At 44.3% G+C, this 12,469-nt stretch overlaps 1 protein-coding gene and 1 long non-coding RNA gene across 2 annotated transcripts in view; one reads left to right on the forward strand and one right to left on the reverse strand.

Moving 5' to 3' along the window:
* Positions 1 to 111: 111 nt before the first annotated feature.
* On the reverse strand, positions 112 to 1,671 carry LOC147885372 (uncharacterized). The gene is made up of 4 exons (XR_015543472.1): positions 726 to 1,671; positions 540 to 593; positions 387 to 455; positions 112 to 257 (listed from the first exon to the last, which is right to left on the reverse strand). It is a non-coding gene; the product is annotated as an uncharacterized LOC147885372 (long non-coding RNA).
* Positions 1,672 to 1,747: 76 nt separating this feature from the next.
* LOC147885373 (uncharacterized) overlaps positions 1,748 to 12,469 on the forward strand; it is a 55,396-nt gene continuing 44,674 nt past the window's right edge. The window contains exons 1-5 of the mRNA XM_087397016.1: positions 1,748 to 1,939; positions 2,020 to 2,130; positions 2,296 to 2,331; positions 2,419 to 2,512; positions 2,728 to 2,801. Of these exons, the coding sequence (XP_087253142.1) occupies positions 1,790 to 1,939; positions 2,020 to 2,130; positions 2,296 to 2,331; positions 2,419 to 2,512; positions 2,728 to 2,801 (465 nt within the window). The 5' untranslated portion in view covers positions 1,748 to 1,789. The remainder of the gene's footprint in view (positions 1,940 to 2,019; positions 2,131 to 2,295; positions 2,332 to 2,418; positions 2,513 to 2,727; positions 2,802 to 12,469) is intronic.

A 12,469-nucleotide genomic window follows, 5' to 3' on the forward strand; every position in this document is an offset into this window, starting at 1 on the left:
GGTCCAACACATTACCAGCTGCAATGCAGCATGAACAGTAGAGTCACGAAGAATGGGAAAAAAAAACAGACATGAGAAACCCAAAAAAAAAACTTTATAGCGTACTACCACCACCCTCACGTTCGCTCTGCCGGGCTCAAGAACATGACTGCTGTCTTGCATTACAAAGTCAGATTCATTTGTTTCCTCCTTCACGTCTAGAAGAGATCCTGTGTACACTTTTTGGCAGGGTATCTCCACGCTGATTCTGTTATTTCCTGAGTCACCCACTGCAGAAAATCAGCTTATTGGATACTTTCACAGATGGAAAAAAAAATGCTTATCATGCTAGAGAGAAGGTTGATGCAGCATGATGACTTTCAAAGATGGGCAAGTGGGACCAATACCTTCCATACTCTAGTTAGACTCCTCTGCTTCTTCCTTCACGCTGAGAAGTTTATGGACAGTTCCAATCTCTGGAATGAAGAACAAGCAGTCATCACTACTAGTTGCAAGTAGGTGTCGATTGAATTACAGTAAGAAACAAAAACACGATGAACCTTCTCTTTTTTCGGTGACAGAATCAACATCGGTGCTTGCAAAGCGTTCCAACTCTGAAAAATACGGCCATGCAATGTTTGTCAATGAAAATAAATGTTAAGGAATCGAAGGAAGCGCTAAGAAATCAAAGGAAGGAAGGAAGCAAGTAGAAAACTAGATCGCTGGAACACCAGACGGAGCAGAACCTCTTTCAAACGTATCACTTCCATCAGCAGATCCCATCGATTCAGAGGTAGAGACGTGGGACGGAGAGGCCATAGCTGAGGTAGCAAAGTAGATGACGAAGAGAGCAGCGGAAGGTTGAAAGAGGAGGAAGATTAGCAACAGACAGTAGTCGATGCTGGTCTACGTCTGTAGCATGCTTTTATAGTAGATAATCTGTGGCACCCATCTTACGGGTATGAACATGGTGGGAAAGACGATCCAAAGGCCACACAGACGGTGCACCGGCACTTCTCGTTGAAAAGCCAGTCTGCCGCATATTGGAAAGGTCACGAACACGTCGGACCAGCGAAGCGCCTCCAATGAAACGGAAGGCAAGGAAAAAACTGACCATAGAAGCTTTGCAAACATCCATCTGAAGGCGACACGTACATCCGCCGCGAGGGCTGCCAGAGAGCGAAGCGCATTTATTCGTGCAAGGCAAGGAGCGTTCCGGCACACCGCCAACGAGATCCACTCTGAAATACGGGCTTTGAGAACCATACTTGCAACCGTAAATCCATTGGAGACCACCGCCGCGATAGAGTATGCCTCCAGGACTTGCGCAGAACAGGTCTTTCAGCCAATAACATACAGGGAAATCGAGAGAAAGCACTAGGCAGCACCGCCAAAGTCTTGCACGCCGAGACTAAAGGGAACGAGAGAAATGCGGAGAGCAGCAGGGCCTTCCGACAGAAGTCCATGTCCAGAAGCCGAATAGTTACCTTATACCGACGTCTGCGCCAGCAAAGATGGTATCCTTGGAGGGGAGGTACCAGGAATGAAACGCCAAAGTCCCTGTGTCACCGGAAAGCAAGGCCAAAATCCAAGGGATAGCCGGACTACAAGGGCCTCTAGATTTTACTAAAGCCTTCCCTCCGAGGGCAGGCCAAAAAGGTGGCAAAACTACTATGGTCGTGCTTTAACGAAGCTTTCATCGAACGGAGGAGTAAATTAACATAACATTTAAAAGTCATTGGAAACACTAGTGGTATAGTGGTTGCAGTTACAAGGCACAATCGTTGGCGGGTCGAGCAGGCATGTTAACATGGGCAAGCGAGATTCGGCATTTGTGGGAGACGGTGCTGCAACAACAGTCCTTAAAGAGCCCGCCCATCGCCTCCGTTCTGTGGAGCAAGAAGCCCGTCAGTTGATGGACACGGGCCAATATCTGAAAGCTCTTCACCTTCGTATGCAAGTATGCATCCTTCCACCCCTCTCTCCGAAATCAACGGCGAGGATCGTCACAGGCTAAACTAGAGTCTCTCGTGCTTCCAGGGCGTAGCTCTTGCGCAGCTGTGTCTAACTGATCCTACAGCAGCCTCGGTGGAATCGTCGGAAGTGGTGGCGGAGGCCCACTTACGTTTGTGTGAAAATTATCATCACTTGGTTTTTCTCGATCCTCGTCAATCTGTTTTTGGAGTTCAAAAAATCTAAAAGAAGACTCGGACCCACGTAGAAAACGACAAAATCATTGTGTAGATTACACGTCGGGTGACGAAGGAGCCACAACACTGCTGACATGAAAATCTCCGTTCCAATGCTGTTCTGCAGGGATTTGCAGAGCAGGTCTCTTGGCATGCTCGGAAGGTACGCCTTTTACGGTTCACTTAAGGAGTGACTAAAAACTAAACTCATCTGAATCAGACTGATCCACGTGCAATTATGCATTTGCAGGCAATCGAACTTTGCGACCCAGCTAGAAGTGAAAGAGACTTGATTGATGCCTTGGTATCTGCTTATCATTATATGGCTAAAGGATTGATTCTAAGTACGTGTTTTTCCTCGTGCATGCAGATTAAATCTTAAAAACAAAAGCGGAAAAATACATGCGCATTTATTTGTTTTTAAAGATAATTTAAGAGGCTTTGCTTGTATTGTAAAATAAAACGAGAAGACATTCTCATTTGGTTTAAATGTAACGAGCTCAGCTAGTGTAGGTGGATCGTGATGTGGTCTACTGTTTTCCTTTGTACTCTTGGGCAGAAGGAGAATTCGATTGCGTGCCATATTATCTGCACAAGGCTCTTTCGCTGAATCACAATCTTCATGGCGAAGAGGCACATCTGCATTCCGCTCTTAATTGTTTTCCGTGCGCAGTTTGCTAACAAATCAATTTAATATGGACGTGCTGATCAGAGCGAGAGTTCTAATGAATGCTTTGCCTATTACCTGTAACAAAATAACCACGCCAATGTCACTGATTATAACCTGAACAGGAATAAATAGGATCTGTATCAGCTGGTGGGAATCTGTTCTTTTTTTTTGGAATGGGTGCTCTTAGTGGAATGGAACAGTAAAGGACAAGACGTTTGTAGTCAAGGCATCATATATCTATAGATCGCAGAGTTTGACATAATATAAGCTATATGTATACCCTGGTCTTTGGAAAATCTGATGAAATTTAATGTAGTGCTAGCGGCTCTCAGCTGCTCAAGATACCATATTTGGCAGATATGAAATTTTATGGCCTGCCTTCCAACAAACTTTTTGTATGCAGGATGTATCAAATACACCTTTGCATCTCTCGTTCTCAGACTATTATGTTCACTTGGAAGAAAGCCTGCAGGCCAAACGAAATTGTGAATCTGGAATGGTGGAAATAGTAGATGCAGAGGAACTCACTGACGTAAAGGAAATGGATTTAAGTCAGAGTGACAACTACACAAAGGCTATAGGGGAACTCCAAAAGGTGTGGAACTAGTGCAACCGTTAAAATCAACCACATGTTTCAAAGAATGTATTTGAAGTCTTGATGCTCTCTTGATCTCACTATATGTTGAACTGGAAATGCAGAATCAGTACACAAGTGATGACGTGTAATGTATAAAACATAATCATAAAACAACATGGGGCAGCAAACACTGCATGACTTCTTTGATAGGATTCTCTTTTGAATGTAAAGTTACAGATTACCTGTGAAGAGGCTAGTGGTAGCTTCAATTCGCCAGACTTTCAATAATGCAAAAAAGACCTCAACATGAAAGAAGAAGGATTGAGAAGACAAATGGCAATGTGGAATGCCACAAAGAAGCAAAGTAGCATTTTCATGTATTTTTATTTTCCACGCACTGTCTTGTAATATTGTCTGCATGTATGGTAATGATTTCAGACTTTGCAAATACCTTCTAGAATGAGATCTTCAGTATCATGATATTGCCCTCATGTATTTTTCCAGACTTTGCAAGAATATCTTGCATGCCTTCTAGAATGCAGTCAGCTATAGTCACATTCTTTTGCAATGTACAGTAAGATGGTACAATGATCAATTCACCGTAAGAAGTTCGGATGGAAACCGGTATTGTGGACAATGAATTCCCCATGCTTATTTGTGACTAAGAAGATAAATCACAAGGGATGGGAGAGCAAATGGTAAGTTCACATCTTAGTATACACAGTATGTGCGGGAACGGAGCAATTGTTAAATTTCACTGCCCACCTGTGAGCCCCATAGGGATGTAGACTCAGTGGCAGCATGTTTTGGGGGCCAGCAGGTGGCCCCAACCCCTGACTCAAGTTGGGTCTGTGGGGGGGTCAGTTGTGGCAGATTTGACAGATCAGGTCATTGCCCCTGGTTGGCCCTGGTCAGCCATGCCCTAGCACACAGTTGGCGAGATCTGGCCCCTTGCTGGTTGGTTCTGGGTGGTCTATCTGGGCCTATAAAAGGAGGATTTTGGCTACTCATTCATCCCATTGAAGTCTTTCCATGAGGAGCAGACCTTTGCAGCCCATAGATCTTTGACAATTCAGCGCCTTTTATGGCTGTAGTACTCCCAGCCCTTTTGCTTGTTTACCAAGTTCCTTTTGCCTGATTCTCTTCATGAGTAGTTCAGTTTGTGGTGGGTTCATTCTTGACCTTGTTTGTGCACCATTGAGTGAGAGCTAAGTGATCGTTCCACTGCATGAGGTGCAGTGGTCCTTTCCTCTAACATGATATCAAAGCCGATGTCAATACTCTTGTAAGGAGTTCCTCTAGGAAGAACATGACTCCGATTCAATAAGGCGCTTTGATTTTTCTGATTTCAGAAAGCAGTGTATTATATTTGAATCTCTCTCTCTCTCTCTCTCTCTCTCAACAAGCTTGAGAAGACGGATGCAAACAGGATACCACACAAAGCAGTGGAAACTATAAGGACCACTGGATGGCATAGAGAGGGAGTGAAATTGAAGTAGTTAGGGGGCATAACAGCTGTTGATACACAAGAAGATACAGGAGAAATCAGAAATTTAGTGACAGAAAATGCGACAGAATAAATGGCAAGACCCGGCCGGCCGGGGACAAAAATGCAGTTTTACAAGCAGGAAATTATCAATATCTAGAGGAGGATATATCAATGTTCAAAAGGCATTTAATCTGCAAAATAAAGACTAGCTCACACGAACTAGAGGTGGAGAGGGGCAAGTGGGTAAGGCCAAGGATCTTGAGAGATGCAAGAATCTGCAAAATTTGCCCCATAGTGAGGTGCAACATGTAGTCAGAAAATGCTGAGCCTATGCACACATCAAAGAAAATAATAGGGACAGCAGGGGCAGCCTGCAAATCTTATTGGGACAGCCAGCCAAGATTTTGGGACATCACCTGTAAGAAGTTTTGGACCACCGTAGCAAAGTTATCATGGTAGCACACAAGTTAGCTAAGCAAGTGCTCACACCATAGTATGGTTTGTAAAGATTTCTTTCACTGGGTGTGAAAGACTGTAGTGGTCACCAATCCCATAGATCCTGAACTGTTTCAAGAGGACTTGAATACAATCATATCATACCATCTCTCTCTCTCTCTCTAAAATTTCTCAAGATCTTGTAAATGGCCTTCCGTATGCCAATTCTCGAGAGACTTGGTGACGATAGGAGGTTGGATGGAACGAGCAGTACTCGAGCAAAAGCCTAAAGATGTGAGAAAGGAGCAGCTCCCCATTGTGCTTCCTCCCTCCGTACTTCCTAGCTCCCTTCAGCTCTCCCTCGGCTCCTCTAGCTTCCCTCCCTTTCTGCTTCTCTTCCCAACCTTGACTTACTTCTTCGTTTAGCAAGGTGTCTCTGCTCGCGATGACCATTCTGCTGCCTATCTCGAGCTGGAAAATGTGCCCTCAAGCTGCTCACTAAATCACGCTAGTACAAGCTGCCCTTAAGCTTCATTTCTGCCTGTTTTTCTTTAGGGTTCGCTGCAATTATCAGCTCAAGTACAAGCTTCATTCCAGGCTGGATTTTTGTCAGGACTTGCTGCAAGTCTGGCTTCAAGGTTGGCAGCTCAACAGCAGCAAGTTTTACTTACAGCAAGCTGAAATTCGTACTTAGCGGAAGCTCCATTATCTGCTCAATCAACAGCTCCTTATCAGTCCAATCTTGTGCCATTGACAGCTCCACAAGCAGCTCCTTTCAGAACGTCTATTCGAAGCTAGAAGCCGAGCCCCTTCTCCACTCTCCTCATCCTTTCCCCTCAGCCTCTGCCTTCAGCCTCTACCCAATCCCTCAGCCTCACCTGTCAGCCTCTCTCTTCAGCCTTTACCTCTCCCCTCAGCCTCTCGCTTCAGCCTCTAACTCTCCCATCAGCCTCCCCCCTCAGCCTCTACCTTCAGTCTTTACCTCTCCCCTCAGCCTCCCCCCTCAGCCTTGACATCGACTCTACCTCTCCCCTTCTCAGCTCTATCTCAGCCCCTCTCTCCCCTTCTCTCAACCTTTCCTAGCTCCTTCCCTTTCCTTTAGCTTTCTTAAGGTTCCTAGTCTTTCCTCTTCCTCCCTCTCCAAATGACTAACGGATTTTTCAATGGTTTGAATCGGCCTTCCACCTTTTATTGATGAATGGCGACCCATCCACCGCGAGAACGTGTATCTTTTCATAAGACGAGCTGCTGCAGTTACAAAAGGATGTGAAGCTCCACCACCCTCTTAGCACGCATCTATGGTCCCACTCTTTTAGGTCACAGGCTAGGGACTGGATGCTTGCAAATTTACCTTCGGACCTCACCTAGCATCTCCCTGATATTCGACTTTTCCAGAAGGCTTTGATTCTCCTGCTGTGAGTACAATGCTCAAAGCTAGCCTTGTAGCACTTGGCTCCGGGAAGATTTTTTTTTAATCCCTTCGAAATTGATCCTTTAGAGGAGACAGGTAGACGACTTCTCTTTTCATCAAATTCAAGGTCTGGCCAAAGTGTACCATTGACTCCTAATCAGGATTGGAGCTACTTTTGGGCTAGTCAGTGAGATCCCCTCTCTCCCTTATTTACCCTTGTTTACGGCAAAGGCTATCAGATCGGATGGTGCTCCTACTTCTAACCCTGACATTCGGATGACCAGATCATGCTCCATTGCCTTGATTGATCTCTTTTTTAACAGAGTTGAGATTGCGGGCAAGGGCAAGCAAGACCAGTGTTGGCTTTATAGGACATTTGGGCATTTTGATAGAGATTGCCCAAAGAAGAAGAAGAGACTCAAGAAAGCTTCCGGTGCAGCCCCTTATCCTCGACAGAGGGTTCCTGTGGTAGCCCCTTCTCATTTGGTACCCACTGCATGTCTTGCACCTGTTACCCCACGCTAGCACTTGGAGTCGTTGCTCCTTCACCCCCGGTAGATTAGGAGGGGCATTCTCTTACCCGAGAACCCCCAGTGGGGCCATTGTTATTCTAGTTCTAGTTGTGGCTATTGACACCCGTGACCCTTCTCAGGTTGCGGCCAGCATTACCCTGGGTTTAGCGCCACAGTTGCTTCTCATGTAGATCATCTCCGAGACCCAACCCCTTCATCCCAGAAGTGCTCCCTTCCTCTTCTTCTCTTTAGTCTCCGTTCATTGATCGAGGGAAGTATGTGACTTGTACTTCTTCACCTTGTTTGAGTGTAGGGATCTTACACACTCTGCCACCAAGCCTGTTTCAGAGGAACTCTCTCTTCTTTAGTAGATTATGATGAGGAAGATTTTGTGTCTTCTACATTTGCTTACACAGTTCTTGGTATTCCTATCCATAGGGCGTCACCTAGTGGATCCCGGCCCCTCTCCCTCCTCTGCATTACTCTAGGAGATCTTCTCTTAGAAGGAAATTATTTTTGCCTGCTAGATCTAGTATTCATCTACTTCCTCCCGCCATTAGCTGGAATATATAGGGTCTTGGAGGTGTACCAAAGCATAAGCCGAAGGTAGTTGATTTGTAATGAACTTCATCTAGATGTCATTGGGGGTTCTGTTGATGTTCTTTTTATCCAAGAACACAAGCTAGATGCCAGAGATTCTTAGCAAATCCCGACACACCTACTAGAGATGATACTAGATGTAGATTTTGGTAGGATATCTAGCTTTGGTGAAACCAAATATGAGAGCTTCACTTGATGCACCTTTCACCAATCTAGAATTTAGGATTGCACTTCTTGCCCTCCCCAAGGACAAGTGCCGGGGTTTAGATGGGTTGACACCCATATTTTTTATTTTTTTAAACGATATGATTGGGAGCTAAGTTACCTCAGCCCATTTAGGACTTTGGTATCATGCTTAATTCATTTACAAAGGGTCTCATTCATCTTATCTCAATAGGAGGTTGCAAAATTTTAATTTGTCAACGGAGACCAAGTACTCTCTTGGACACTTTTCATAATATCTTGGCCAAAGCCATTAATGTATGCTTGCAAGCCATCCTTCAAGACCTCATCTATGATACACAGACAGGATTCAAAGCATCGTTGGTAATATATTTGCATATTGGGAGGCTTCACATTGGGCTATGCAAAGTGGCCAAAGGCTTGCCATTCAACTCTTGGATTTTGAGAAAGCTTACGATAGAGTAGATTGGGGTTTTCTGGAGGGTACTCTATGACTCTTTGAATTCTGAGATGCTTGGATTAGAGGATTATCCTCCTATACGATCAGCCCATGGCCAAATGCTTATTAGGGGAGAAAGACGAGAGAGGTATCAAATTTCTAGATTAGTTTGCCAAGGATGCCCTATTTCCCCCTTCTAGTATTTATTTGTGGATACTGCTTTTTTTTGGATGCCACTTCATTTAGCCTCATTTCTTTCTTGGATTTATTTTGTTTGGCAGTAGTTGCACATATTAATTGGAATAAATCCAATGGATTTTGGATTACTGACTAGATTTAATTGGGTTCAAAGGGGTGTTTCTGTTAGATATTTGTGTTGCCAAGTCGGTATGGGCATCTCTTCTTCGTAGCAAAGTGCCAAAATACTCCTTCTTTGGAGCTCAGCCAAACTTGATCTTGCTTCTAGGGTGGTGATGGTCAATATGGCATGGTCTATTTGCTTTGTTGGTGCCATTCAAGGGACTGCATCACTCAGCTCAAACGGCCAATAAGGAATTTCATTTGGAGTGCTCTAGATGGTTCAATAGACACTAGTGCTAGGGTGGCTTGGGAGACTTTGATCCTACTCATGGCCTCGATATAATAGATCTAGAATTTATTATGCAAGATTGTGGCTAGAGAACTCTTGCCAAGACAGGCACCTTGGAAGGATTTTTCTATTAGATGCAATCCTGCTCTCCTTCCGCCCGCAGGTGAAGATTGGATAGATAGTACCAGGTGGATATTTTACCTCAGTCCACATCTCAAGGCTCCCTCCTTCCTCTCTTAGGACTGCTATCTTGAAAGCTTGGGCTAGCTTTAGGAGTACTCATTGGAGAGTTTACCTTTCTCTTTGGAAGAGATTGATAGACAGCCTATCATGTGGAATGCCAATATGCTTGATTTGCATGGCAGACCACTTGGTACTTCCACTATATGCAGTGGTCTAGATTGGAAAGAGGTCTTGCTTCCTCTATGGTTTCTTGGAAGGTATTCAAAAGGCTTTCAGATGATTGCAGAATCCAATTAGGAAGTCACCTCAGCGTGAGTGCAACGAGAATCAACAGATTGATGTAGCCATAACCTTGGATTGGGTTCTTCTGGGTGGCAAGCCTTGTCCTTGCTCTACCTGGCTAGGGGCCTTTACACAATCAGGAATCCCATTTCAGGTCATAGGATTTCGAGGGCCAGATGGGAATGCCTTAGTATTTGATGTCCATTCTGGGGGCACACTATCCAAGTCTACGAAAAATATACTTATGCATTTTCCATTTCAGCCTGTCAGTGTTGTAGGTCATGTGGAGCAGTGTTTCTTGGCTCTAGGATGGTATCTAGACCCTAACCTAGATCACATCCCCTTGGGTTCATGGAGGCTTTGGCCCTATGGAGGTGTCCCCGTAAAGTACTTGTATAGTGGGATCTTGGAGAATGGCAATGGATTGATGAAGGGCACTGAGAGAAGAGCCTCTTCTCCTTTCTATACATATTTTCTCAGCTTAGCTTGAGACTTCACTAGAGCTCCTCTTTGGAAGAATTTTCATGTTTCTGTTGATTTGCAAAAATGGAAGAGACTCTAGAAATCCCTCAGAAGTAGAAAAAGCACTCTTTTCTTTTGTCTTTCTATGATTGTAGTGAACCAATGCTTGGGGTAGATTCCACATATATTCATTGACTTTCTGCTAAGAAGTCTATTCGGCATTGCTTATGGGCCTACAGATAGCCGATGATCATCTGGAACCGATTTCTAGATAATTGAGCACCTTTATGCTGTCTCTTTTTTTCATGTGACCAAGGGCTTGGTAGCTTGTCTCTCTCTTTTAGGGACTCCCGTGTTATATGAGAGACATGACTCTTCCTGGGCTCTTTCGGTTCGATGACGTTCTCCTTTTTTCATGACTTAGGGCTTGGTAGCTTGGCTCTCTCTTTCAGGAACTCGAGTGTTATACGAGAGACATGACTCTTCCTGGGCTCTTTCTATAGAGATATCTACAATGATATGATGTTGTAGGCCATAAGTCAACTATATGTTTGACCAGTACTTGGGTACTATATATACCAAGTACTTGTATTGTTTCATTTGAACATTTCAGTTGGAGTTCACTTATGTTCACTTCTTGTTCTCTTGTGTTCTCAAATCTTCTCCATTCTTGTCCCTACATGTGGTGTCAGAGCTAGTCCTTCCAGCCTTGTCACTTGCTTCCCCGCTTTCCCGCATGCTCCTGTTGCACTTCTATCGTAGAGAAGTTAGTTCTTGCTGGTCGACTTCTCTTTTGGCTGTCTTGAGGTCCCATGAACTTTGCGGGATCTTGAGCTTTAGCTTTGTTGCGAGATTTTGTACCAGGTTGCATTCCTCAGCTGGGCGACTTCGTTTTGCGCCGCGTGCTGTTTTTTCAGGCAATTTCGGATATCGGAAGTTGTGTAGCTGCGTCGGGCAACCCGAAAGAGTTTTGAGTAGTTGTACTAGTGTTTTACCTCCCTTTCAGAGCTGTTCGTACTATCGGAATTTCATTGTGAGCATCAGAAGATATTAGCAATATCATTTACGTTTTGCTGATTTTTACTGATTTTCGTACAGTTCGCCTCTCCACCTCTCCATTTGACTTGCCCACTTGCTGGGTGCCTCTCTAGATTGCCGCTTGCATCTCCAGCTCCAGATTCATCTTGGTGGTTTGACTTTTGCTCCAGCTCCAGCTCGAGATCCTTGCTTCAACTTATTTTCAGCCTCTCCCAGTTGGTTCTTGGAGATAGCATTGTGCATCTGTCTTGCAGATTGCATTGCACAGGTATCAGTGCATTTGGGACAGTTTTTTGGCTACACATTGAATGCAAATCATTGCTCAGGTGTTGTGCATATTTGAAGCCAAGTGTTGGCTGTAAGTTGATGCACTTTTGGATGCCTACTGAGCAAGAGTCTGCTATCACATTGTGAGCCATTGTTTGGCTGAGATACAAGATGATTTTTTGGGGCAGAAGCACATTGCTTTTGAGCTAGTGTTTGGCTGTGGTTGAGGATAACTTTTTTGGGGCAGGAATATAATGCTTGATTACATATTGTAATCCGGAAGGGATTGATGTTTGAGCAGAATTTTTGGGGCAGATTTACTGCTATTTTAGAGCTACCACTGTCAGTGAATGCCATTGCAGTGATTGCATAGCAGTCAATGGTCTTTCAGTTGTCCATTTGCTGTATTTTCCTTTGCAAGTACACTTGCCTTTATTCTTGAGCTTGAAATCATGTCTCTCAATGAGAATTTTGGTACCATAACTGAAGCGTTGTTACTTCTTGACTATTATGATCAGGACTGCTCCACTCAGTTTAGTTGGCTTGTTCTTAGAGGAAGAAATGCGGACTTTCAATTCAGCCCATTTGAGTGAGCAAGCACTTGCCACTCATGGAAAGGGTAAATTTCAGAAAAAGACCAGCCATGCTTATCAGCCCAAGAAAGAGGGGAATGCAAACACAAATAGGGGTGAAGAAAGGCAAATGCAATTGTTGCAAGAAGTCTATTCATTACATTGCAGAGTGCCAGAAAAGGATTGCCAATGAGAAAAAGAGGCAAGGCACAAGTAGTAATTATGTGGCACCAGCTGAAAATGCCAATGCTTCACCATCTCATGCAAACTTTGCACAAGAGGAAAAGGATTATGTGTTTATTGCATTTCAGGACAGCTTTGGTGCCAGGGGGGATTTAGTTGCACATGATGCTTCTCTTGCTTCATCATGGGATTCTTCATTTCCTGCCATAGATACTTGGTATCTAGATAGCGGTGCATCGAAGCACATGACTCACAGGAAAGAGTGGTTTGAAGAAATCAAACCTGTTCATGGCAGACAGGTTACTTGTGCTAATGATGTAACTCAGGACATCACAGGAGTGGGAGATGTTCCCATCCTTATGGATTCATGAAAGTATATCCGTGATGTCTGGTATGTTCCTGACTTGAG

Source organism: Dipteris shenzhenensis, chromosome 25 (assembly GCF_047967505.1).
Source record: "Dipteris shenzhenensis isolate YYH24624 ecotype China chromosome 25, Dip_SZ_1.0, whole genome shotgun sequence".
Taxonomy (NCBI): Eukaryota; Viridiplantae; Streptophyta; class Polypodiopsida; order Gleicheniales; family Dipteridaceae; genus Dipteris; species Dipteris shenzhenensis.